This window comes from Megascapheus bottae, chromosome 3, assembly GCF_031878675.1.
Source record: "Megascapheus bottae isolate mThoBot1 chromosome 3, mThoBot2.hap1, whole genome shotgun sequence".
NCBI lineage: Eukaryota > Metazoa > Chordata > Mammalia > Rodentia > Geomyidae > Megascapheus > Megascapheus bottae.
The window spans coordinates 54,498,817-54,526,294 of record NC_143511.1 but is presented as its reverse complement, the minus strand read 5'-3'; the positions used below and the strand labels follow the sequence as shown (position 1 = coordinate 54,526,294).

At 41.1% G+C, this 27,478-nt stretch overlaps 1 protein-coding gene across 1 annotated transcript in view; it reads left to right on the top strand.

Moving 5' to 3' along the window:
* Mob3b (MOB kinase activator 3B) overlaps positions 1 to 27,478 on the top strand; it is a 168,907-nt gene that overhangs the window by 60,757 nt on the left and 80,672 nt on the right. The window contains exon 2 of the mRNA XM_090330078.1: positions 4,206 to 4,820. Within this exon, the coding sequence (XP_090186204.1) occupies positions 4,403 to 4,820 (418 nt within the window). The 5' untranslated portion in view covers positions 4,206 to 4,402. The remainder of the gene's footprint in view (positions 1 to 4,205; positions 4,821 to 27,478) is intronic.

Genomic DNA, 27,478 nt, shown 5'->3' with positions numbered 1-27,478 from the left:
ATTTATGTTGTTGCTAAAAAAATCAATCTATGAAGCAGAAAATATGGAAAGCACACGGAGCCTGTCAATTTTCTTCTGTTTTTTTGGAGTTCCGTTTTTCTTTTTTTGATTGTCCTTTTCATTCCTAAGCCAAATGACATGCTGAAGGCATCACATCAGGATCCAAATTGGTGTGCTGAACTGTTGCATTAAAAAAAAAAGTTCAAACCAACCACAAAACTGGACATCCAGTTGGAAACTTTTCATAGCTAGGAGCCAAATTTTAATTAACACTGTGTCCTTAGTGCCTAAGCTTGTATCTGCTAAAAAAAAAAAAAGGCCTTTGTGAAATGGTTTTTTGATTGAACAAGCAATTGGTTTCAAATATTTACAATTCATCACATTAAATGTGCATAGAGTTTCTAGTAGGAGGAGCAAAACTTCTAACTTGTTTTCTTTCTGGATGCTGGACAAGGAGAGAGAGTAACCACTGTGTCATTTTATTCAGTCCAAGAGATTTCCATGCATATATCTGTCGTGGATGACAGCAACTGCTCTTTGGGGTCTCCTTGGTGTTGTGCTGTCTGGAGCAAAAGACTTGGGCAGTGTCCCCACCTGTCAATGAGTTTGTCCTCATTCTTTTCCCCATAGACAGGCATACTCAACTGACAACTCTGTTTATGAAGCAATCTGTTGACAAAATAACAAGTGCAAGTGTACTTACTCATTCCTTTACTCAGCCAGGAAGGTATCTTTCCAACCCAAAGCTTCTCGCTTTGAGAATCTGCATGTCTAACATACTCTTTTAGATTTATTCTCGATACTTATCATGTTGTCCATGTACCAGTACAATCAGCATCACCTGAAGTTTGTGAGAAATGCAGACTTTTGCCAGGTCAATAGCTTACATGTGATCTCTGACTAATTATTTCATCCCACTGATCCTCAGTGTCTTTGTATATAACATGACCATAACTGGATCTGGAGCACAGAAAACCTTAATAAATGATGGCCAAGAAGAGCAGACTCCAGACTTGGTTGAAAATGATGATCTTTCCCTTGGGGAAGATTGTTATACAGGGGTATATGAGAAGGTAATCTTCAGGCTGGTTAATAATAAATGCCTATCTAGTTCAAGAGACCAGGTTCAAGTCAAGCTTTAACATGTATTGAAAAATTTGCATCCATTACTGCAAGATGGAGGGTTTGCTTTGCATATTCTATCTTATTCACCCTTGGAGAGGAATTGACTCATCTCAAGTGAGACAGACTGATTGATGATAGCCACGAGAACCTGGCACAGGTTTGGCATCCATGCACGGGACACTGCAAGCCATAGTGAAACCGCAGAATTAATAGTACCGAAGGTCATGCAAGTGATGAAAGAAGACTGCTCTGAGTGTGGGTACTGATGATGCCCTTGTTAGTGGGGTAACAGAAGAGCATGTCTTCTTCCCAAGAGCATGGCTTCTTGCCCAAAACATGGTAGGTAGCGGATAAGATCTAACTGCTTCACTATGAGCTGTTAAGAGGGACTATGGTCTGTTAAAAAGAAAAAATGTCCTTGTCATTACTTCTCCATCTCCTCAACCTCTAGCTTGAATTTTTATTTTGGAAATGCCCTTTTAAGACCTTCAATTTTCTTAAGCCTTTTTCCAAGACTATAGTTTGGGGAAGGTATTCTTTGGAACCATTGATTGTCTCCCTAATGTTCCTTTAAGTCTTGCTGGGCTTGGGTGTTGACATCCTTGCAGGTGGTGTTCCAAAGTGCCCTGGAGTGTGACTGCCACAGAGGGTCAGAGAGTGCTTTTTCACAAAGACTTCTTTCTGGGGATATGGGGTGCTCCCACGTGCTCACAAAACCAATGCCATGTGAGAGAGAAAAGAAAGAACCACCTCCCCAAGACAGCATTTCAGTGAAAGCCTATTAGACAAAGGATAGAGTTTAAGAGGTTGTGAGATGGCAGAATTATAGGGAGATGGGAAGAGGCACTCAACCACAAGACCAGCAGTTCTGAGCCGTAGAACAGAAGCCGTAGAAAGAAAACAAAATGTCTCGGGATTTCTTTCTTTTTTCTTTTTCTTTAAGAATTTAAGGCTGAATACACTATCAGGTTATGTTCAAGTATAGAACTGTAGAATGGTAGAAGTCCTAAGTGAGAGGGAAAATGATCCAAGTAATTTTTTTTTCTTTTGGTCTGCCATGGGGCTTTGAACTTAGGGCCTAGACACTGTCCCAGAGCTTTTTGCTCAAGACTAGCACTCTACCACTTTGATCCACAGCTCCAATGATTGTTTTGAATTTGGCCTTAGCTGTTGGCTCACTTGATTAGAGTTTGACCTCAGTGGTCAGTTATCTCCTGCATTGAGGTTACAGGACACAGTCATTCTCTATAGAACATTGGAATTACCACCAAAACGATTTGGAAGTTGGGTGTTTAAAGACAAGAAAGATGGAGCTCTGGGTAAAAGGATATTCATGGGATATCTGTAATTCTAGCTACTTGGGAAGTGGAGATGGAGGAGTCATGTTTCATGCAGCCCTGCCAAAAACCATGACACATTATCTGAAAAAAAGGACTAAAGCCAAAAATATTGGGGGTGCGGCTAAAAAATGGTAAAGTGCCTGCTTAGCAAGAACAAGGTTCTGAATTCAAACCTTAGGCCTCCAGATAGATGGAGGGGGTGGGGAGTGAACTTATGAACCATCAGGAAAGGTAATTTGAGAAGCATTACTTTTTAGAACATAAGATCATAGCGTGAGAGCATTGGCTAGATTTCAACAACTCAGCCCCCTGCTAGCTATCAGATCTTATGAGGCCAATAATTATATTCTTAGAGATCTAGAGGAAGTCATGCTGGCTATAAGTCTACTATCGTAATTCTACACATTCCACCACACTTCTGTGAAGTTCAAATAAGATATTAGAGAGTATTCAAACTTTCGAGGTAGCATTGTCCAGTGGTAGCCACTAGGAATGTGTGGTTATTTAAGCCCAAATGAACTAAAATGAACTAAAATGTAAATCCAGTTCTTTAATCGGACTGACCACACTCAAGTACTCAGTAAACATGTGGCCAGTGGGTACCATATTATCCAAGGAATGTGCAGAACAACAGTCTCAGAATGTTACTTAGGGAATGATATTAAGGACATCACAGGTGGCTTATTAGAGTGGTAACAAATTCTATCACAGTTGGAGATCTTTAGGAAAGGAACCAGAGTTCACTCATTCAAGTTATCTTAAGTAAAAAATAATCAGTGTTACTTGAATAATGCGGGGCAGGGGACGACACAAATGGATCCCAAAGATAGCTAGCACAGTTTGGCTTCAACAACAATTTCAGAAAGAGACCTTTTGTTTTTGTCGTCTCTTTTTCTCTTAGTTTCCATCCCATTTCCACGCTCTCACCATTTTTCACTGGATATCAGCTGTCATCGCCCACACTCCCACTTTCCCTTCCTTCCCCTTTCCTCCTCTCCCTCCCAGTTCCTTCCTTTCCCTCCTTTCTCCTCTCTCTTTCCTTCCTTCTCCTCTCTCTCCCTTCCCTCTCCCCTATCTTCTCCTCCCTTCCCCTTCCTCTTTCCTCCTCTCCCTTCCCCCCTCAGTACTATGAACCAGCTTTCTCAACTTGACTGCACAAGGTCCATAGGGGAAGGGTCCATACAGGATTATTTCTTGGATCATGTGCAGCAAAAGCTGTTTCTGATTCTCATTAAGTCACCCTGCTGTGTCAGCTACCCCTGCTTCCTTTAGGCTTTGGACTCCTAGAGCACTGGCCTTGTGCTACACTCACCCACTCCCACTCAGGGGAAGCACTAATCACGTGTGGGATAGGACTGGATCATTGGTCAACATTCATCATTCGCACTTTGCCAAGACCCATGGAGCTTAGGAGCACACAGAGAGGTGCCAGCATAGGTTTGATAGTGGCTATAAAGAAAGCAAGTGTGATGCCTTTTCTTCTTTAGGCATTTGCACGGCTCACACAACCCAGTGCAGGGTTGCACAACAATGGTTTAAACTCCATATACATTCACCTGGAAGACAGTGGCACTGCCAGGACTGCAAGGTGGAAATCTAGCCTAAGCCTTTGTCATTTCTTTTTTTTTCTTTATTATAATGAATAGAAGGGTTACAGTTATATTCGCCAGATAGTAGGTGCTGTCATTTCTTAAATACAAACTAAGCATTCACCAGCTCCCTTTTCTCTTCTGCCTTTAGGAGGAACATGAGATTCCCTTGGAGAGCTTTCAGGAAGAAGACAGAAGGGGCAGCTTAAAAGACATTAAAAGCTGCAGGCTGAAAGACTGGGGCCCGCGGGTTGGCAGTGGAAAACTCTATTGAGCTGTAATCTCTCATTGAAAAGTTCCCAGTGCCTTTTTACTTCCTGTAAAAGGAAGGAAGAAAAGGAGGAGACCATGTCCATAGCCCTGAAGCAGGTGTTCAACAAGGACAAGACCTTCCGGCCCAAGAGAAAATTTGAACCTGGCACACAGAGGTTTGAGCTGCACAAAAGGGCTCAGGCATCCCTCAACTCAGGGGTGGACTTGAAAGCGGCTGTGCAGCTGCCAAGCGGGGAGGACCAGAATGACTGGGTGGCAGTGCACGTGGTGGACTTCTTCAATCGGATCAACCTCATCTATGGCACCATCTGTGAGTTCTGCACGGAGCAGACCTGCCCTGTGATGTCCGGGGGTCCCAAATATGAGTATCGGTGGCAGGATGACCTCAAGTATAAGAAACCAACTGCACTGCCTGCTCCCCAGTACATGAATCTTCTTATGGATTGGATTGAGGTCCAGATCAATAATGAGGACATTTTCCCCACTTGTGTGGGTAAGTTTTGTTTTCAGTCATACCTATCCCTTTTATCACCCTCAACCAAGCTCAGATAGTCTGCAGAAGGTGATCCCGAATGGCTAGAATCTCTTTAAATGCTGGATAACACCTATGTTGATATTTCCCAAAATTCTGCCAGTCACGTATCTGCTATTTTTCTTTATAGTTAAGAATCCCATTGAAATGGGGAAAAAAGGTCACTTGTAGACTATGTATAAGTGCTGTAACAGACCCTACTGGTGCATGTACTTATGCTTGGGATATAGATTTGCTCTTGTTGGCTTTCTTAGGACTTGGGTACAAATCCTCACAGTTAGTTATCCTGGAGATAGATCATCGAATCTGTCTATCTGTGTGTCTGTCTGTGTGTCTGCCTATCATAATCCATGGATTAGTACAGGGAAAAAAACAAATGAGGGTTCAAATTCTGGGGTAATGAAAAAGAAATCCTGGCATTTTCCTCTCTGTCCCTGTCTCTTTCTGTCTCTGCCTGCCTGTCAGGCTCCCCCCACCCCCGCCCAGCTTTCTTATTATTAATTCCAGGCTTCATGGTTAACTTTTACTCTTACGGAGCTGCTGAACCTACTGGAACATGTGGAATGCAAATGCTTTGGGTTGCTTTGTGCTGCAGGCCACAAACCACAAGAGGAAGGACCCGACTTTTTCTACCTCTGACATTTCTTTATGTTGCCAACTATTGGCAATCTGCACTAACAAGATGAGTTTAGAACTCATTGCTTTATGCCCAAAGCCCAATAAGAATGAGCAATCCCCTGCTTCCACTATTGAATCTCCAGTGCCCTATCACAGTGCCAGCACAGTGTCCTGGAGTCTGTGTGGATACTCAGAAATATTTGTGGAATGACTGAGTGAATACTGTACTATAGAAAGCATTCTTTAAAAGCTCTAGGATGGATAGCTGGCAGTATATGAAATACTGTTGGAATCACCTTCAGATGAAGAGAGGGTGTGTCCCTAGGTGACGTATGGAAAGCTGAGGAGGGACATATGGAAATAATTGTTTATAACAGAAAAAATTAATATAATTTGATTTGTGCAGTGTAGTACATCTTGAAATATTTCGCATACAAAATTTGTCAGAATCTTTGTGTTATCTTGGCATGTCTTGTTTCCTCTGCTCCTTCCCTCTACCATCCTTGTTAACAGGAAGTAGATATATGAGGTAAGGCTCCCAAAGGAAGTTAGCTGGTCTCAGAAACTCTCTTGGGCACATATTCAGTGCCTCCAGAAAAGTGGGAATTCCTTTGGTCCTTGTCTTTTTTTTTTTTTTTCACTTTCGTTAGCTGTCAAAAACTATTTTGGTGCTGGAAGGATTCTTTTTCCTTTTTTCCCCAGAAGCCTTACAAGTAACACAAGCAGCTGCCAATGCCCTGCACAGAACATATGATAGCAATAAAGATAAATAAACATAAGCAAGAAGACCTTCTCTTTGTGTCTTTCCTCTGTGCCTGCCCCCGGATACTTTGAACTCGGCTCCTGCTCTCAGGCAGCTGTGGTTTCACATAGAGTTGACTGACCAGAGAACTCAGCTCTGCAATCTCTGTGTTATTTAGGAGTAAGGCACTTTTTAGCCTTCTGCTTGGAAAACAGCGTTATAGATACCTTTAGACTTTGCTCAGAGGAAACTAGATAAGGGTGCCTCATTGTCTTCCAGAGAAAATGGGTTTCTTTTTCTAGACATTTCCTTACTTATTTAACCTCGTCAGGGAACAAGCTGAAATTTCTTTTCTCTTGTGTCCAATCTGTACTTTATAGGACACTAGACTTCTGAGAGATCTTTCATAAGATTCTCCTCCTTTCCTGGAAAAATAAGTTTGGAAAATGCTAAGTAAAGTTCTTTACCACAGCACTTTATATGCCAATGTGCATTTTATGAATTTCTAAGAAGAGAATAGTTTACAATGTGGTGTTTCCTAATTTGACCCCGGTACCTTCTCCTCCCCCCCCCCCGCCCCCCCACTCTCTCTCCAGTCCTGGGACTTGAACTCAGGTCCTGAGCATTGTCCTTGGGCTTTTTCCTCAAGGCTAGAACTCTATCACTTGAACCACAGTACTACTCCTGGCTTTTTTTCTATGTATATGGTACTGAGGAATCGAACCCAGGTCTTCATGCATGCTAGGCAAGCACTCTTATACCACTAAGCTAAACTCCCAGCCCCTCTTTTTTTAAAAAATAAAATAGCAATAGCTTTTTGAAAGTGTTATGCTGTACAGAATTGTGTATATGTGGTGTGTGTGTGTGTGTGTGTGTGTGTGTGTGTGTGTGTGTGAGAGAGAGAGAGAGAGAGAGAGAAAGAGAGAGACAGAAAGAGAGAGACAGACAGAGAGAGACAAACAGAGACAGAGACAGAGAGAGAATTACTTATCCTTTTGTTCAAAATGAAAATCCATTTAACAGTTGAATTAGAATCTTAAATCTTATCTAAGATCTGACACTATACTCACTATGTTGTGTCATCTCTAGATTTTATCTCTTATCTAGTTGTCTAGCTGAAATTTGGAACTCTTTGGCCAATATCTCACCAGCTCCTAGTAATTCCTATTTTTTTTTTTTTTAGATCTCACACAAGATCATATAGGATTTTTGTTCTATGCATGGCTTATTTCACTTAGCACAATGTACCCCAGCCTCAGGCATACTGTTGCAAATGACTGTTGCATGCCCTTATTTTTGAAGGCTCAGCAGCATTTTATTATATTTCTAGGTCATACTTTATCTGGTTATTCATTCAGTATGTACTACTTTGTGTCTAGGCCATGTTGACTGTAAGTACTTCATTTTCCTTATCTGTTCTTTCTATTGTTCTGTTCTTTTCTTTTTTGGTGGATCATGAGGCCTGAACTCTGGGCCTGAGCTCTTCAGCTCAAGGCTACCACCCTAGCCCTTGAGCCACAGCCCCACTTCCCGTTTTCTAGTGATTAGTTGGAGATAAGAGTCTCAATGTCTTTAGTGCCGGAGCTGGCTTTGAACCGAGATCCTTACACCTAAGCCACCATGCACAGCTCCTCATCTGTTCTTATACCTGTTGATTACTTGCATATCTTCTAAGAAATGCAGTTCAGGAAAGGGAAAAAGAAAAAAAATGCAGTTCAGATTCTTTACTCATTATTTAATTGAGTTTCTTTTATGACAGAGTTGCTTGAGCTCATTATGAGTCTTTAGTTTTAATAAATACCTGTCACTCATGCTTCTGTTTGCTGTAAACCCCCAGAATAAATTTCATTTCCACACAATTAGCTTCTCACCATGGTTTTCTTTTGGTTTTTTTTTGCCAGTCCTGGGCCTTGAACTCAGGGCCTGATCACTGTCCTTGGGCTTTCTCAAGGCTAGCCCTCTACCACTGGAGCCACAGTACCATTTCCAGTCTTTTTCTATATATGTGGTACCGAGGAATCGAACCCAGGTCTTCGTGCATGCTAGGCAAGCACTCTTACTATTAGGCCAAACTCCAGGCCTTCACCATGGTTTTATCCATGTTCTCTCAATCTGTAATCACCCACTTCTATAATGAATTTTCTGTGAAAGCTTTCATCCTTCTTAAAGGTACAGTGTCACTTGAATATGCCAGTATTGAGTCCAGTCTGGATGTTTTATCAGTTTTTGGATAGATGCATGGGCTCTTCTTTGCATCTTTTTGCACAGCCTTCATGCCATCTAACTTTTTCTCAAAGTGAAATGTTAGGAGTCAAGAAAAATCACCCTCATCTACCATCCCTATAGGAAATTCTTCATCTGCTCACCTCTGTAGTCTTTTCTTAGATTTTACTGATGCTGACTTTTGGAAGACTTATTTTTAGGACTTATTTTTCTCTCTGCATTTTATTTTCTCCACCTCCCCCTGCTGATTCTAGCCCACTTTTCCTTCCTTTTGATCTTTGTGCTGTCATGAGTCATTATCATAGGAAGGATCAAGATATCTGTCAGGACTAAATAAAAGAATTCTAGTCAACCAGCAGATCCTGGGAGGATGAGAAATGGAGAGCTCTGCTTAGTATTATAGCTTGGAATCCTGGGCATATTTCTGTGTTCCCCAAAGCTACGTCCTCCCCACCCTCATCTGAGGAAATAGAACCAGTGACAGATATGAAGGCTTCCCCCGCAGTTAGGTATTCGAGGATATAAACAGCTGTTGATCTGTACCATAGGAGCCCTGAAGAAAGGAAAGCCTTTCATCTGTTGCTAGATTCAAGTTTAACTAGGTGACTGCTATTCTAGAAGTTGAGCTTTCTCAGATGGAAGAATACCAAACAGATGTGGCTCCCTTGTAAACCATAACCTTTTCCACTCTCTCTGACCTGCCCAGCTTGCTTTGTTAGAAACCCAACAGATGTCCCTATGAAAGCCAAGGACTAGTTCCTCTTTGATACTACATCTGTGTGTGTGTGTGTGTGTGTGTGTGTGTGTGTCTGTGTGTCTGTGTGTGCATCATAGCTTAAACTCGGCCTAGGTAATTTCCCTTAGCTTTTTTTGGCCCAAGACTACCATTCCACACATGTACTTTTGACTTTTTGTTGTTGCTCCATGTTATTTATTTATTTATTTATTTATTTATTTATTTATTTATTTGGTGTGTGCCAGTGCTGGGGCTTGAACTTAAGGCTTGGGTTCTGTCTCTTAACTGGGACAGCACTCAAGACTGACCCTCTATGATTTCTACCCCACCTCCATTTCTGTTCCTTTGCTGGTTAATTGGAATCTCATGGATTTTCCCACCTGTGCTGGATTTGAATTGCAATCTTCAGATCTCAGCCTCCCGAGTAGCTGGAATTACAGGTGTGAGTCACTGTCACTCTGCTTGATTCTGCCCCTTTAATCACTTTTAGACAGAACAGCCAAGACAGAAAACTACAAAAATTTAGATGAAAGACAGTCTATTCCTTTCCTAATTATGATCATTTTTAATGTTCTAGCCCCCAGTTTCCTTCCTTTCTATTGCATAATAGGATTTAATATTTTAGACCTGATATGCCAGGGAAAGAAAAGGAGGAGGAAGCTTAGAAATCCTGTGACTCATGTTTTGAAAAATCTCTGGAAAGGAAGTATAAGAGCATACAAAACACAATCACATGATCTTACCTATTTGGGAGAATTTTAGAATAACTTGGACTCGGGGAAGAAAGATGAGATAAAGGAAGGAAAGAACCAAGCTGATAGCTCTGGAGTCTGCTAAATGCCGGGCACTGTGCCTGACGCCGTTACTCTTGCTTTATTCTTAAGCAGCTCAGTGAAATAAAAATGTTATGATTTCATTTTACCAGTAAGGCAGCTGTCATTTAAATAATCTCAGAAGCTTTCTCAGGGTTGTGGAGCTAATATATAATTTAGGAGATTAGAGTTTGAACTTGATTGGCCAAAAAACTGTACTCTTTTAAACTGCCTTTCCTACCATAGTAATTACTTCATGTGGCTGGAAAGTCAGCTATGAATGTGTTTAGAAGGATGTTTTGGATGGAGACTATTTCACAAGTCTGACATTTTTTTTTCTAAATGTAAATATATGTATATATGCATATTTTTTGCTTTGGTTCTGTGTGGGCTTTCATTTATTTATTTTTGTTTCTTTGTGGGGATTTTGTTCATTTCCATTTGTTTAGTTTTGCAAAAATGGGGTTGAATTCAGGGCTTTAAGTTTGCAAGGCAGGTACTGTACCATTTGAGTCATCATACTTCTAGCTCCAGCTTTTTTTCTCCTTTTGGAAACCATCATTTCTGAAGTGCTGGGAAAGGTGTCCAGATCTTGTGGCTACACCAGGCTACAGTCTAGGATTGTGCAGAAGTTGACTTGGGCTTACGAAAACCCTTAGCTGTGCCATTGGTGCCTGTGACTGCCGTTCATCTGTTCATTTGCTCGTTGATCTACTCATTGAGGAGTGCGTACTTGATTTCTTAGTTACTGAGAAAAATGCAAGACAGAGTTACTTGAGTAGAAGACTGTTCCCTTCTGGCAGTGGTGTCCCTTTTCTCATTGCATCCTTTTTCCCTTTGTGAACTGACCAAGTGTTTCTACAGCATTTACCTTTGGGATCTGGAGAAATGTTTGGTTTACTATCAGGAAGTTTGATATGAATACCTACTACTTAACACTTTATGTGCACTCTGTCAACTGTCAAGTAACTAAGTAAAGCAGATAGTATGGTTTCATTTCATAGACAGGAAAACCAAGACTCCAAACATAATAACTTTGCTAAGTATCACAGAAACAGAGCAGACAGCATGGTTGGGCCAATGTGAAATTGCTTCTCAGGGTAGTTCAGCACTGAAGCCCATTTTCTCAACAGTCTCAACCTGCAGGAGTTTTTGACCTACAATCAGCAACATCCTTGATTTACAACTTGATCATTTACACCAGTCACTAAATCATGCTTAAGAGCTGCCCCAGGAAAAACCATCAGTTATGGTAAAGGATTTGAAAATAGCCACAGTCCTGCATCTGTGCAAGTTATACAGGGAGACCTCAATTGTCTGTTCCTTTTCAGCACTGGCCACCTGCAGATTCTGGTACTTCCTGAGTTTCTTTAATTGTTGTAAGAAACGCAGAGACATCTGAGTTCATGCCCCTGCAAGGGCTATCAACCACCAGAGAACTGATTGTTATAGAGTGTTATAAGCGTCTACCCTCACATAGTGAGCCAAAGCTACCGTGACCTGATGGCTGAGTTTAGGAGAAGAGTATTCAATAACCACTTCTGCTCAACAGATCCCAAGAGATCACTCTGTAAAGAGACTCCGGTGTGTTCAGAAGGGAGGAAAAGCATGGAGATAGGGAGACTGCCTTGAAAGTTAAAGCAAATTACCTGCTGTGCTGACCTGCACTGAGTTCTCCATTACCTGCGCTATGTAATTTTAATAGGCCCCTATCTCAGGTGACAAGCTGTTATCTCTCCATGCCAGCTGGGAAAGTGAACGAGATATGTGATAGTTAGTGGAGACCAAAGACCTTAAAATAAAGGCCATAACTGAATGGGTACAGGGGTATCTACTGTTTTTTTTACCCCATTAGTAGTTGGCTGATTGCAACCAAGACATCAAACAAAGACTGCATTGTCTGGGCTGGTGGTACTTGGAGAGGCAAGCTGGTTCAACCTCAAGTCCAAAAGGACATATCAGCAAGGCCTTGACCCTAGAAAAGTCTTTCTGCGCACTAGCAGTGTTCTACTTCCTCTTTAAATGCTGCATAGATTACATGTTAGTGTTATTTTGATAGAAAGCCAAATACTAGCCTGCCTTAGATACATGTAGGAGCTCCCCCACCCTACTCTCTTCCCCCCCAGAACATTTTTGTAGATCTAGGAATGTGTTACTTTGAAATACTTCTGTAGGCAGGGTCTTTCTAGGGTTTTAACTTTGTGCTAAAACCTCATGCTAATTTTGAATTCTAATTGATAGTTCTATTTTCATTTTCCTTCATATAAAGGAAGTCTTTTTTAAAATTAATTAATTGAAGATTTGTTTTTTGTTTTTGTTTTGATGTATAGCAGGGTTACAGTTACATTCATCAGGTTGTGGGTACATTACTTCTTAAACATTGTTGCCTCTCCCATGTTTTTCTCTCACTTTCCTTCCCTCCACCCCTTCCTACTCATCTTGTTTTCCCCTTACCTTCCCTTTTTCAAATAAACAAATAAAGGAAGTCTTGTAAAACAGACTTTATGAAAAGATGAGCTAGTATGGAGTGGAGGAGTTGAAGCATTAGTCTCTGTAAGACTTGAGTTTGAACCATATGATCAACTCTTGGTGGCAAATGTCAGTCTCTCTGTGCCTGTTTTCTTGTCTGGTGAAACACATGTGATAGTACCTGTTTTTTGGGATTATTGCAAGTTATTAAATAATATTCTATGTGTACAACACCTGATACCACGTTGGGACCTAGAACAGTTACAGTTGAAATGCCACCGAGTCTCAGTATGATAAGAATAGTCTCCTCAGGTAAGTTGAAGTGAGAAATGGAAGAAGCTAGGATTAAAAATTTGTAATTATATCAAGCATTTGTCCATGCGGTTGCAGCCAGTGGTAGAAAAGGTAAATACCTGTGGTTGGAAATGGCTCTGGCTGGCCTTCACAGTTAGCCACTCGGGAACTTCAGGTGACATTCCTTGGCACAGCATGTGTGGCCTGCTCTTGTAACTACATGAGGTTTCACCCGGCCTACAAATGACTGCACAAAATAGACATCAGATACACATTGATGGATGAATGCCACATCTTCATAGTAAAGAACCCATGCTGTTTCCTACCATTGAGTTGCATTTTTCAAAACATCACTGGGCTCCTATTTTCATTACTCAGAGAGAATTTAATATATAAAGAAGAATCCTTCTATTATGTAAATATTTCTTTTAGTGATTTGACTAATTAGTCTTTAGTTCATACCTCTGGGAAGTATAAAATTTGTCTTCCTAGGGAGCCATACTAAATTTTTTTAGTTCATGAGGGTAAAAGATGTTGCTACTTCTCCTCATTCACCTCAGTCAGCAGCAGTGGAAAGCAGTGATAATTAATGGAAGAAGCTCTAGCCTGTACTTATCGCTCATTTTCTGTGTCATGTCCTCCGACAATCTACTGCTAACAGACGTTTCTGCCTGGCTAAAGTGATGGAACTCTGAGGCCTCATATGACCACACCATGTGCAACCATAAGGGATTTCAGCATCCAAGGATCACTAAAATTTGCTTGTGTGTGATCTCCTTCATCACCACTTTGATTGGCTGGCCCAGGCAAGGAATCCTGCCATAGCTGCAGGAGCAGAAGGAAGACTGTTATTGACTATTTGAATCTGAAATAGCCACTTATAGTGGCTGGCCTTCAGATAGGCCATTCATAGTTGGCCATACCAAAGTGGAGAAGAAAAAGCCTGTTGCTGAGGACATCTATATTTCCGTATTTCTAAAGAGAAATGTGAGCAACGAAAGGCATTGAGTCCCTAGAAAATTGTGGGCTATAGCCATCAAAGCAGATAGAGTAAATATTGTCTTTATTTCTGCTTTCCAGAAATTGTGTAAAGATTAAGAAGCCCTGATCTTCAATTGTAGTTCAAATCATCTTTCATTGTGTACTCACTCTGAAGCCTTGGCATCCTCTCCACCTCTCTGAGCCTGTCTCTCATCTGCATAGTGTAGTAATAGTAGTAATAGTAGTAGTACTAATAATATGGTCTTTGCAAGGTTATGAGAATTAAGTGACATAATGCATATGTAGCCCTTAGCCTGTTCCTGTAAAAGAAGTAAGTGCTGAATAAATTTTACCTTAATTCTGCTCTCATTGTGATATAAAAAGGGAACACCTGATTTATACTTTGAGAATTTTGCCTAAAGTATTTTCTGTACATTTGTTTTTCAGGAAACCTATGACTAGGTTATGGTAACGGTTACCGCTGAAAAAAATCAATTTTTTGACATTTCCTAGGATGTCAGTTAATTAAAACTTGAATGTCAGTTGAAAGTAGTAGAATCTATTTTTTAATGTAAGACAGCAATCTCAAAGTTTAAGATACAGTTTCAGTTATATTAACATATTATGTAGTCTGTGCAAATCAGTTATGTCTTTTCTCTGATCCTCAGAGAAGCCTTGGTTGATGATGATGATAATGATGATGATGATGATGATTATAATGATGATTATTCAGAAGAGTCTGCTCCCAAAGTCACCTTTGGAAGTAATTGTTGATTTAGACTGAGAATCCAGCCTTGTTAACTACAATGCTACAGACTTTCAGTTAAGTTAGCCAATGAAATTATAACACCTCCTTTCTTCAAAAACATCAGGTGGTTCACACCTGTAATCCTAGCCACTCAAGAGGCTGAGATTGGAGGATCACAATTCAAAACCAGCCTGAGCACTAAAGTCTGTGAGACTCTTCTCCAACTAACCACCAGAAAGCCAGAAGTGACGCTGTGGCTCAAGTGATAGAGTGCTAGCTTTGAGGTAAAGAGCTCAGGGACAGCTCCTAGGCCCAGAGTTCGAGCCCCATGATTGCCCAAAATGAAGAATCCACTTAGGTCAGGCCTTACTGCTTTCCAGTTGTGTCATCCAGCTCATTTGTTCTCAGTGTAACCCCTGTGCTGCAATATCAGCCTCACCTGGAAACATTTAGAAGTACAATTTTTAGACCCAGCTGTACCAGAAGCAGAGATGGAAAGACAGTCATCTGAACAATGGCCTAGGCAAAAGTGTGAAATGCTATCTGAAAAGAAAAAACAAACCCCACTACTGCCAGAGACAGTGATGGCTTAGGGGTGTGGCTCAAATGATAGGGCTTGTCTAGCAAGCATAAGGCCCAGTATAAGTGGGTAGGGGAGGGAGAAAATTAAAAAAGAAATATTACAGAATTGTAAAAGAGGAGAGCTCTTAGCTGTTTGGGTGATCAAAGTAGATTTTAAAGAAATCACTGAAAGTGAAAGCTTGGAGCCCCTGTTTTTCTTTGGCCATGTTAATAATAGGTTGCTTTCTTCCCTTTAATTAAATTTTCTCATAATTATGGAAGTCCCTGTAAGTAGTAGTTGGTTGACGTCTTTTACTATGCTGAGGCACCCTGAGTAATTGATGTTGAACTATCTCTTTTCTTCCAGGCCAATCTTCATTTTTTTTCTACAACCTTAAAAAGTACATTTGGGGGCAGGGGGAGGTTGGGAGTTTGGCCTAGTGGTAGAGTGCTTGCCTTGCATGCATGAAGACCTGGGTTCGATTCCTTGGTACCACATACATAGAAAAAAAGCTGGAAGTGTAGCTAAGGCTAAAGTTGGTAGAGCTCTAGCCTTAAGAAAGTCCAAGGACAGTGCTCAGGCTTTAAGTTCAAGCCCAGGACTGGCAACAAAAAAAGTAAATTTGGGGGCTGGGAGTTTGGCCTAGTGGTAGAGTGTTCACCTAGCATGCATGAAGCCCTGGGTTCAATTCCTTGGTACCACATACAGAAAAAGCTGGAAGTGGCGCTGTGGCTTAAGTGGCAGAGCGCTAGCCTTGAACAAAAAGTGTCCAAGGACAGTGTTCAGGACCCAAGTTCAAGTTCAGGACTGGCACACACATACACAAAAAGTACATTTGAGCTGGCAGGTGCCAGTGGCTCACATCTGTAATCCTAGCAACTCAGGAGGCTGAGATATGAGGATTTAAGATAGCCAAGGTAGACAAAGCAGAGAGATTCTCATCTCCAAATAAGCAGTAAAAAGCCAGGAGTAAGGCTCAAATGGTAGAGTGACAGGCTTGAGTAGAAAAGCCAAGTAAGAGCTCAAGAACCTGAGTTCCAGCCCCAGTACCAACACACACACACACACACACACACACACACACACACACACACACGTGTGTTTGGCATGAACTTCAACCCTGCACTGTGATATCCTCAAAGTTAGCTCAGCTATTCTATTGTAATATATCAGCCTGATGTGCTAGAGAGTTTGGGGAAATTTTTAGCATGCTGTGAATGTCTTGGTCTATGGGATTGTGTTTATCCCTTGTGTTGATCTGTTGTATACAGTTTTTAATGGGAAAAGCCCGACTTCACTGACCTTTTCTGAACAAATAAATTTAGTTAAATCTGTTTGGTGTCATTTGGAAAGGAATGTTCTTTCTCTTCTTCCTCTGGGGTTGCCTCCAGAGTTTTGTATTTCAGAACCACTACATTCCCAGCTTCACACCTCCTCAGTCACCAGACCCCACAACTTTAAAAAACAGACTAGAGAAGAGAACTAGAGAGAACCTGGAAGGTGTTGAGGGGGGAGGGAGATACAGCTTATTATGACTATAGGCCAAGAAAGATTTGCTGTTTGTTCACTAAAGATTTATTGGTAGATACTGGTATTCTCTCTGTGATAGTCCCTATTGCCACTTAAGGTCAAGGTGCCCTTTCCCAAGGAAGGTCTTGTCTTTCTAGAAAGGGCTAAGACTGTCCTCTTATTGACAGAGTTAGACTCTCATTCACTTTTCCTCTCATACACGTGAAAACCGAGGAAGGAATATCTAGGGAGATTCATCTGTCTCATTCCCGGTGTCCATTTTCTTAGTTCTCTTTTCAAATACAGCAGTTAAGCCATAGCTATGTTTGGAAGGAAGTTCCAAGCGTGATCTCACAACTAAATAAAACTGCCTGCTACATCTGTAGTTATATAAGGAAAAACAACAACATTGTTTAACTTAAAAAGAAAACAATTGCCAATCCTGGGGCTTGAACTCAGGAACTGGGCACTTTCCTTGAGCTTTTGCTCAAGACTGTCACTTTACCACTTGAGCCATAGCACCACTTCTACCATTTTCTGTTTGTTTGGTATTAAGAATCGAGCCCAGGGCTTCATGTATGGTAGGCAAGAAATCTACCACTAAGCCACTTTCTCAGCCTGTATTACTTAACTTTCCATTCTTTGGCTATGTGTGACATTTGTGTATGTCTTTTCAAATTGTATGGTAACTTAGCAATCTCTTCCTTGGAGAATATAAAGAATGACATTTCAAGTGGAAAAACCACTTTAAAAATAAATTTCAGAAAATATAGGAATTTTTCCCCACAGAAGGCAGCCTTTCTAGCCACACATAGCATCCTACTCACAAGTAACAAGTGGAGGAACCTGTTTATGAATGGCTAAATTACCAGTGGCCACATTCTTGGGGTTTAAGAGTCTCAGGTGAAATCTAATCCTCTACCGGGAAATTCTTTCGTACCTACAGGCAGAATGGCAATTTAACAGTCTGTGCAATAGAAACCCATGCGGTTAATGGTCTGAGGGGAAAGTTCAGAAGGTTAACTTTATGGCAGGTAGTGAGAAACAGAGTGCTGGAGGCATGGCTCAGTGGTAAGAACACCTGCCTAGTAAGAGACAGAAGTTGTGCCTACTGGTCACAGAAAAGCCTTACCAACAACTACAACAAATCTCCCATAGTTACAGTAAGTGGCCCAATGAGCTTTTGTGTTTCACAATGACCTGTATTAGGAATTTTCCATCTCCTTTGAATTCTCCCTGACATAGGCTACTTTCCCCTAGCATCAACTCTTCTGTAGCTTTTAACTGTTAAATACACCCCCCCCACACACAATGATGTTCCTGATGTAAACATACAATTTTAGTAATTTTGAAAAACATTTTTTTTGCATATCAGTGTTGGAGTTTGAACTCAGGGCCTCATGCTCTTATTTGCCTTTTTTCACTCAAGGTTGGCACTTCAGCACCTGAACCGTGGTTCCATGTCTAGCTCTTTGCTCATTGTTTGGAGATGAGTCTCATCGACTTTCCTACTCCACCTGGCTTCTAACTTCAGTGTTCAGAGCTCAGCCTCCTAAATAGCTAGGATGATAGGCGAGCCAAAATTGAAAGTGAAACAAAACGAGACACTGAACCTCAAATAATTAAGTAAAACCGCCCCAGCCCCAAAGCCTCATTGCCATATGGGCCTCTATTTGCACAAAAGATAATTATAGGAGGGAGTTATATATATAATATATAATATATATATTAAAGGCCTAGTGGTAGAGTGTTTGCCTAGCATGCACAAAGACCTGGGTTCAATTCCTTGGTACCACACACATAGAAAAGCCAGAAGTGGTGCTGTGGCTCAAGTGGTAGAGCTCTAGCCTTGAGAAAGCCCAAGAACAGTGCCCTGGCCCTGAGTCTAAGACAGGACTAGCAAAAAAAGAAAAAAGAAAAAGAAAAAAAAAAAAAGATTGAGTCAGCATTGACTGCAGTGGTGGGAATCGTTCCCAGCTCTCCACTCTACTCCTTCTTAGTAGCCTTTCTCTAATGAGCAGCTTGGAGGGACACAGTTCTGGAACCACAGCTCCATAGCATTTGACACTATGATTTCCCCAAAGGAGTGGAAGGGCCCCCTACCTGAACCTTCCCTTCATGTGCTTAAGGAAGCACCAACCTTTTCCTTAAATCCAGAGAGGTTGATCAGAGAGTGAAGTTGAAACAGTAGCTCTGAGATGCTCTGATTAGACAGTTGGCACTCTCCATGACTGGAACCAGGGGCTCTAGAGCGCATTTTTTTTTTGCACCACAGGTGCAAACATTCTTGCTTTAACCTGGAAAGAATGTTTGCTCTTTGAGTAGTAACTCTGAAAATCAATATTAGGAAAACAAGTTCCTGACCTTGATGCTAACCTTGAAACTGGATTACTTTCTATCAACAACATTCAAATGGGCTTTGGCTTCAGCTCTCCATCCATGCAACAGCCACAGCTGATAAACTCTTTTCCCCAGGTTCCTAACTGTCCAGCCTCCGCAAAGGAGCACATTGTAGCCTATAAGAATATTTTCTTTGATCTTTTGGGCCCAGAAGCATTACCATTTGACCAGGGGTAACTGCTCAAGACACTTAGCAAGATTTGAATAGGGCACATTCGCCTGGGAAGTGAGTAATTGTGTCTTCTCTATTAAGGGATGCCAATGCTTTGCAGAAGAAATCATAGTAACAAGAACTATCTTCCTCATTTATCTCTGGCTTTTCCTACATTTCTCAGGGCATTGTGGCATATGCTGAATATGTATTGATTGAATAAATGAAATAGCATCCCCCCAAAGAATATTTTCTTTGTTGAATGGTTTTTAGAAGGTTTTATGTTTTCATCTGTTTCTCATTTTTTAAATTGCTCTGAACATGATTAGAATATTTTTAGGATAGATTTGTTGCTTTTCTTATCAGTTCCTATGGCTCCAGAAGTCAGATTTCAGCTCATGTCTCCTGTGAAATACTATTGTTTTTTCTTGGTCTCCCTCCAGTGAGGTATTCCCAAAGATCACACATTTGTATGTGAGTTTCTCTGTGGAGTTCTGCAATGGCTGGCTTGTTGACTTTTCCTCTCTAGTTGAACTTTCCAAGCTATATTCCCAGTCTTTGGCTTTTAGTTTTCTTTTCTTTTCCCTGCAGGAAGTGTCTCTTGCTATCTTTGCCCAGGCTGGCCTGGAACTGTGATCCTCTTAGATCTACTCTCTGGGACCATAAGCATGTATTGCTATGTCTGGACTGCTTGTTTATGAGATAGGATCTCATTAATGTCCCCCTCTGAGGTGTCCTGAAACCTCCTGTCTCTTCTGTGTGTGCGTGTGCGTGTGTGTGCATGTGTGTGTGTGCGTGTGTGTGTGTATATGTATGTATGTGTGTTTTGAGAGAGGAAACTGGCTTTTTACTCACTATAAAGCCCACACTGGTCTCAAATTCTCATCTTTCTGAGTCAAACTCCTGATTGCTGAGATTACAGATGCCTTTCAGCAAGCCTGGCTCTGCCTGAGATTTTGTTGTTGTTGTTGTTTTGACTCTGGGCCTTTCCCTATGTGTCATGATGTCCATAGGACAGACTAAAAGTTATTGTCTCTTTAAGACTATGGATGTCATGTACAGGTTTAACTGTCTGGAATTACTGAAGTGTGTATGAATCAGGAACAAAAGCTTCATTGTGAACAGAATGTCACATGTATTTTCCTTATTTTCACTTCTGCAAGAATACTCTTGCCCTTTCTAGGTGGTAGGAGACCCAGCTTCAGCCATTGCTCAGACCTTACCATTCGTTAGAGTTTGGCAAACCTCCAGGACTTGATTGAGTGCCAAACTATACAGGAGTCCACCCAGTTCTGTATCGGCATTGATTGCCCTTGTCCCCACCCACATGGTCTCCTAAGAGTTCTACATTTGTGCTAAGCTGAGGGCAGAGCTTGACAGAGCTGCAAGCCCAGGTACCTGCCATCCAGAACTGTAGATGTGCTGTGCCCTGCAGCCTCCAGCTCTGATGAATTGTCTTCCCTGGCAATAAGTCATAGCAAGAAATTATCTGGGAATACTTCCTTCTGTTCAGACTTTGGGACTTGGAGAATGGAAACTCAACATTTTCTACTGTGTACTTTATGCCTCCTTCATTCCACATTTATCCAAACAGACCAAACCACGTTTTTCTTCTTACTCATCCTTTGCGTCTCAGCTGCAGTATCACTGGCCAAGTGAACAATGCCTGGGGGTTCACCCTCTGCTCCCTACCTGTCCATCATTTTCTTCTTATTTTCTACTGCACACATGATTTTTACTTTGGGATATTCTGGAAACCTGTTAAAAGCATGGAGTCTTTGGCCCTACTTCAACTTGGATTAGTGGAAAGGAATCTGCATTTTAACATGGTGCCTTATACTGAAGTGGGAGAAGCCTGACCTACTAAATTATGAGCTCCTCAATGACAAGGACATTGTGTTTTTTGCCAGTATCCCTTCTAGAAATGCCTAGTTCATAGGAGCCACTGGGTCAACAGCCACTGAAGGAATGCATGGGTAGCATATAATGATTACAGACCAGACATCCAGATAGCAATGGCTGCTGTTAGAAATGCTATTTAAGCACAAAATATGACCCACAAGATGCTAAATTGGACCAACCTGGGAATTAAAACATCTGGAAACCACTTGATAGAGCTAGAAATTTTGGACCCATCTCAGGTCAAGCTGATAGATACAGGGACCAACTTCATATGCAACATGGGGCCAGGTGTGTTTACCTGACAACCCTGACGGAGAGCCTGACCTGGGATTCAGGGAACAAAGTCTGAAACAAAAAGAGCAGCAAAAGACTGGCAGGCAACCTTTGTGATGTTCCTGTGAGCATGATGGGAAATTAAGGTAGACTGCCATTCTAAACACAATATTGAAACACAAATTCCAGCTAGATCAAAGACAAGGCAAAAAATTATGAACAGATTCTTTGTTGTGCTACACATTCTGTTTATTCATTTGAGATGAGGGGTGAGGGGTAGAAGATTCAAAACAATGGATTAAATCCATCACTAAAGTTTATTAGAAAATTTGAGATGTTAGTAGTGGCTTTGATACACCTACTTTCCCAAAAGACATGACCATGGACTGACATTAAGGCATGGCTAGACTAACCTGAGTATGAAAAGAGTTTTCTTGTCTGTGCAGACCTCCTTTCAAATTGGTCACTCTGAAAGAATGTCTTTTTGGCATTAGGCATAGGGAATTATCTGTTGAGTGAGGTGGTTCATGTCTATTGGCATTTCCTTTCCCTTGGAAGTAATCAGATCCTCCTTGGGGGTTGCTTGTACTGTGGTGTCAGGTCAGGTATTAAAACCTTTCCTTTTGTTGAATATTAACTCTGTGGGTTGTAGCTAAAGAGGCTTAGTTAGCACTGGACAGGGTGAGAGGAAAACATGGAACTAGAACTGTTTTAGGATTGCATCCGGGAGCTTGAAAGTCTACTGCAGTGATACGTAGGGGTGACACATGAGGCTTGAGAGAGAAAGAGTATCCCTTCCTGCCCTGAAATGCTGGGTTCTATCTTAGAAGACCGTGTGTCCTCATTCTGTTTTGGCTCATAGCAAAAAAGGTAGGCATCCTCTGCCAAAAGATGGGACAATCCAGTGTGTGCATGCGAATTTCATCTTGCCTATACAAGCATGTAACTCTGCGAAAAAAAATCAAGTGTCCTGCTCATTCCATTCCCTACCACCTCACCCCTCCCCGCCTTCCCGGCTTATAACCAAGCATGAGAACTCCTTCTAAAGCACACTTAGGGGAAGGGAAATTGCTCTGATTAAAGCCAGGTCTAAGCAGCAGGAGGCTACAGAAAAAAAATGTGCAATTCAAGCAAACGATTCTAGGGAAACATGGAGGACCTCATTTTCTCCTGTGGATTCTGAGCCAAGAAGTAGCAGACTATCATGTCTAAGGCTGAGCTCAGAGACTGGCTGAGCTTGGACTTTCTTTGAAGAAACAGCATCTGCTGCCTAAGCACCCTGACTGAAACAGAAAATGCCATTGAGGGTCTCTAGTGGACTTCATGGATCCTCAACAAGGGTGGAAGGTGTGTTCAGACAAGATGTGCTTTACAGCCATTTGTCATCTCTTTGTGGACCTCTGTGCACAAGCTCTGTCACTCTATGTGGTATCTCAGGCTTGAAAAACCATTCACCCCTGGTACCACTTCCTGACCCCCTAACACACACACTTGCCTTTCATCATGCTAACCATAGATGAAACCCTAAGTGAAGTGATGCAGAAAACTGAGTTTGTGATTTTACACCAAATTCAACAGATTTACAAGTATAGGCTCATACTGGGTTGAGATCTCAGTCTTCATATTTACCACCAGTTTCACCTTGATTGAGCCTCCATGTTTTGTAGGTAAAGCAAGTATAGTGTAACACTGAAGATTGTCTGAAAGGATCAAGTGAAACCCTGCATTTGAAGGCTCAGCCCAGAGAGCTTTGCTCTCTTGGATTTCCCATCTCCACGCTTTTTTTTTTTTTTTTTTTTTTTTAATCCCCCACAGGAGAAGCAGATCATCTCCTACCTCTGGCTGGGTGAATGTGGGTGTATTATCTAATGTCTAATAGATAAGTCCCTTTCTACTGACTCCTCATTCCTTACCATTTTACCCATGATTTTCCCAGTCTGGTTCTTTGCATTCTCTGTGAACAGATGGTAAAATGTATAGCTTGGCAGACATTACACTGGGGAAGGGGTGTGAAGAAAAGATAAATGAAGTGAGGCATGCAGATTACAGACACTTTCATGAGCCCACTGGACATAGTCTTCTATGCCACCCTAACCTCTTCTGGATTTATTAAATTCATGACATTGGAATTTGGGTTATAAACAGGTTCACAGTCTACCCTCAGCTATGCTGAAGTCAAGAAAATGTCTGAAAAGCACAAGTGACTTTACCTGGCATAAGACTAAATAGGATCTTTCTGTAATTTAATATGGCATTCTTAGTTTTCTCTGCAAGGATTTTAATGTTCTTGATCCCAATGGACTGTCCCGGATCCTTCTAGGGTATTAGGTAAGAGGTGGCATCAGTACTGTATAGCATCCTGCCAAATTGCAGAAATAAATCTGTTTTCACTGACTTTGATGTCGGTTTTTTTCTATTGTGAAAAACTAGCTTGAGTTTGTTTAAACAAACGAAGAAGTTGAGAAGAGGGAGGGGATTTTTTTTTTTAATTTCAGAAATTTGCAAGCTTATATTCCAAAACCTCAGAGCAGAAACACAGCTGCATTTGGAAGGGGCTGAAAGCAGACAGGGATATCAAAGACCTGCTCTTGAGACTTTGGGTTTAGCTTTTGTGTTACTGTAAAAAAAAAAATCATAAATTCTGAGATCATTGACATCGCTGCCAGTGTCAGTGGTTTTACACTCTAATAATTGACCTTTGGAGCTGTGGTGAGGCAGTACTCCATGGTAGGACCTCGTGACAGAGTAGAACTGCCAAAGAGGAAGAGAAGGGTCCAGAAGGGTCTCACAATCCTCCTTAGAGACACAACTTCAATAACCCAAAGACCTCTCACTCAGCCCTTCCTACTATCATTTCCACCATCTTCTAAGAGCACCAAGGTTAAGCCTTTCATACATGGATCCAAACTCTACCATGTTCTTACAGCATAAACACGAACACAGTGACTGTTATCCATGTATCAGTTAACCTTGTGGGTTAACCAATGGCAAGTGATAAGAACCTAGTTTGTATATGCTGATTAGCATGCTGATTGGCTTCCCATATTGGAATGTGTTTTGTGGCAATGTTGTGCTTTTTCTATTAAGTTCCCCATTACTTTTGGTAAAGTGTCTTTCTGGTGGTCTTCAGAGTCTCTTCTGAGCCCCCCTGGGGCAGAGTAGTGTGTTGACTAAGCATTCCATTGGTAAATGTCTGTGGTGGTTGCTTTGTTGGGCTTGGCATCAGCAGATATCATTCCAAGCTGGTCGTTCCCTAAGCTTCTGAGGTTTAATTCACATAAGAACACATTAGAAATGAAATGAAATGGGGCACAGCAAGAAACCATTGATTTGAACTGAGACCTGCCCACTGGGCACTGAACCCCCCCTGTTCCTTCTTCAGTTTGACATTCCCCTGGCCAGAAGATCTTCAGAACTCACTTCAATCTGGTCCTGTCTACTGGAATGTTCAGGGTTAACCCTGAAATCAGTTGTATGATTTTTCTGTTCAACATATTTTCTTTAATATCTTTCAAAAACTTCTTTAAATGTCCTGTGCCCATCGTTTCTACCACAATAGCTTCTTACCTAAGCTTAGGGGATACCAGAAAGCTTACTTAATATGGATGACAAATTCAAGAGGCTGAGGATGTGAGACAAGAGCACACATAGTCAGTGTACATAGACATTCACAGCACGTCAATGCAGTGCTTACAGAGTCCCGAGCCAGCCTGCCTAGCACCACATCATAGCTCTGTTACATGCCAATTCTACCTCCCCACCCAGAAACTCCGTGTGTCATTTCTTCACCTATAGCAAGAGCATCCTAGGATCTTCCTATAATTGTGAGGGCTAAGTGAGTTAATATATAGAGAAGTACTTAAAAAGCACCTAGCTTCAATTAAGTTCTGGATGAATATTTAATTCCTCTGATGAGCAAGGACCCTGAGTCAATCTTAGCCAGTCATTAAATAGCTATGTTGTTGTTTTTTTTGCATTTTATGTGCTCCATGTGACAGTACCTGTGTGTGAAAAGATAAATAATTCCTGTATATTCTGGTGTGGTGGTGAAGACATATTAAATGGGGTTATTACACATGTGATGAGTATTATGACTCAAGATTTTGTTTTCTGAAGAGATTAAGAGAAGTCAGACCATCATAAGTCCAAACTTCATTGTTTCTTCTCTTTAAATACTGCATATTAAATACTTCATATATTTTCCAAGGACCAGGGGGAAAGTAAAAGTGAAGGTATTTTAGAATAGCAGTTATACCAGTAGTTGCTTGCTAGGAAAAGAAGTAACTGAAATCTTACATTGCTAAAAAACAGAAGGAATTATTGCCCTTATAATCATAAGTGTGAGGGTCAAAAATATTTAGAGACCAGATGAGATTATGAGTTGTTTATAATAATAACCAGAAGACTTAGAATATTTAGTAGTTTATTTGTCACCCTTGATTATCACATGATGTGAAGTCAAAAGGACAGGATTTACCCTCAATTTATAAATGAAGAAACTGAAGTGTGTAAAGAAGATCACCAACCAAGCCAGGCAGGACCAATTAATTGATTTGTTAGACTGAGCAGCATCTGGGTACTGCATCTCCGATGGAGTATTCTTTCTTTTTTTTTTTTTTTTTTTGCCAGTCCTGGGCTTGAGCTCAGGGCCTGAGCACTGTCCTTGGACTTTCTCAAGGTTAGAGCTCTACCACTTGAGCCTCAGCACCACTTCCAGCTTTTTTCTATGTATTTGGTACCGAGGAATCGAACCCGGGTCTTTGTGCATGCTAGGCAAGCACTTTAACCACTAGGCCAAACTCCCGGCCCCTGGAGTATTCTTTCTTGTTCTCCATTTGACTCACAAGAAAAATCTCAGCTCTGTGGTATTTTCTAGTTAGGTGTTTATTATTATTGGGATGATTTTTCTAATATATACCTTTTTCTCAGATAACAATGCAGTGGCACTTTTTCCTGACCTTACAAGCCACCACACATATATATTCTGATCTCTTTTTTCTGTTTGACTCAGGACAAAAGAAACTGATTTTCAGGATTCATCTTCTAAGTGTTTACATGGGCATTTAATAATTTTTAAGAGCTCAACGTGCTATTTCTTGACAAATTATTTCTGTGACTAGAATTTATAGGCAAAGTAGCCAGCGGTATTGATGTTTCAACCATTCCTAGGATTATCTCTTCCAGATACAATCTTTGCTAAGCCATTAATATTCATCAGAGACCAATCTCACAAAAATTGCACTGCAAAAAGCTTAAGACGTGCATTACACCCCTGAAATTATTGGCAAGATCCAAAACATGTTGCAAGTGTATGAAAACAGATAAAATCTGTCTTCAGCTATCTTGATTCAACGTGATGCCTTGATTACATTCTATTAATACTTTTACCTTCTACAGTGTGCTTCCTTTTAACCTTGGTCAGCTCAACTTCAGAAATGCCACCATGGTAGGTGATTGTCACTGTTCACATTTACCAAAGGTGTCCATTGTAAAGGTCTCCTCTCTCCTATTATGATGTAGGGAAAGATTAAATGAATCAGCTCAGGAAATTTGGTGAAGATAGCTGACATATAGACTGCTCTGCCAGTCACGATTTAGAAAAAGCAAAACAAACCTAGATTTGCAAGCTGAATTGTATGTTTGATCTTCACCATTTTGCATTTGTAATGCATTGCCCTGAAGGGAGATAGCATTCATTCACTTATCCATGAATTTATTCATTAATTCAACAGATATTGATGGAGTCCCTATTAAGTTCCATGTACTGTCTGGACACTTTCTGGGAACACAGCAGAACACATATAACAATATACATTGCCCTTGGACTTATATCTGAGTTGGAGCCTGGGAGTAAGGCAGGCTATCATGAGAGGATAAGTGCGATGAAGAGAAGTAAGCCGAGAGTGATGCAGGTTGTTTTATACAGTAAGGGCAAAAATGGGAGCTCTAAGAAGTTGATGTCGGAGCCACACCTGAATGTCTCAAGGGAGAAGAACCATAACGCACCTGGGAAAGCACTCTGCCTGTAGAGGGAAGAGATGCCGAGTGAGCAGCAAGGAAGCCGGTGTAGTTGGAGTAGGGAAACAGCATGGATGGGAGTTAGATCATAAAAGACCACAGTAAAGATTTTTGGATTTCATTTTGATGTTGTATGGAAAGCCAGTAGTAAGTTTTTTGAGCAGAACATGAAATCATTCCT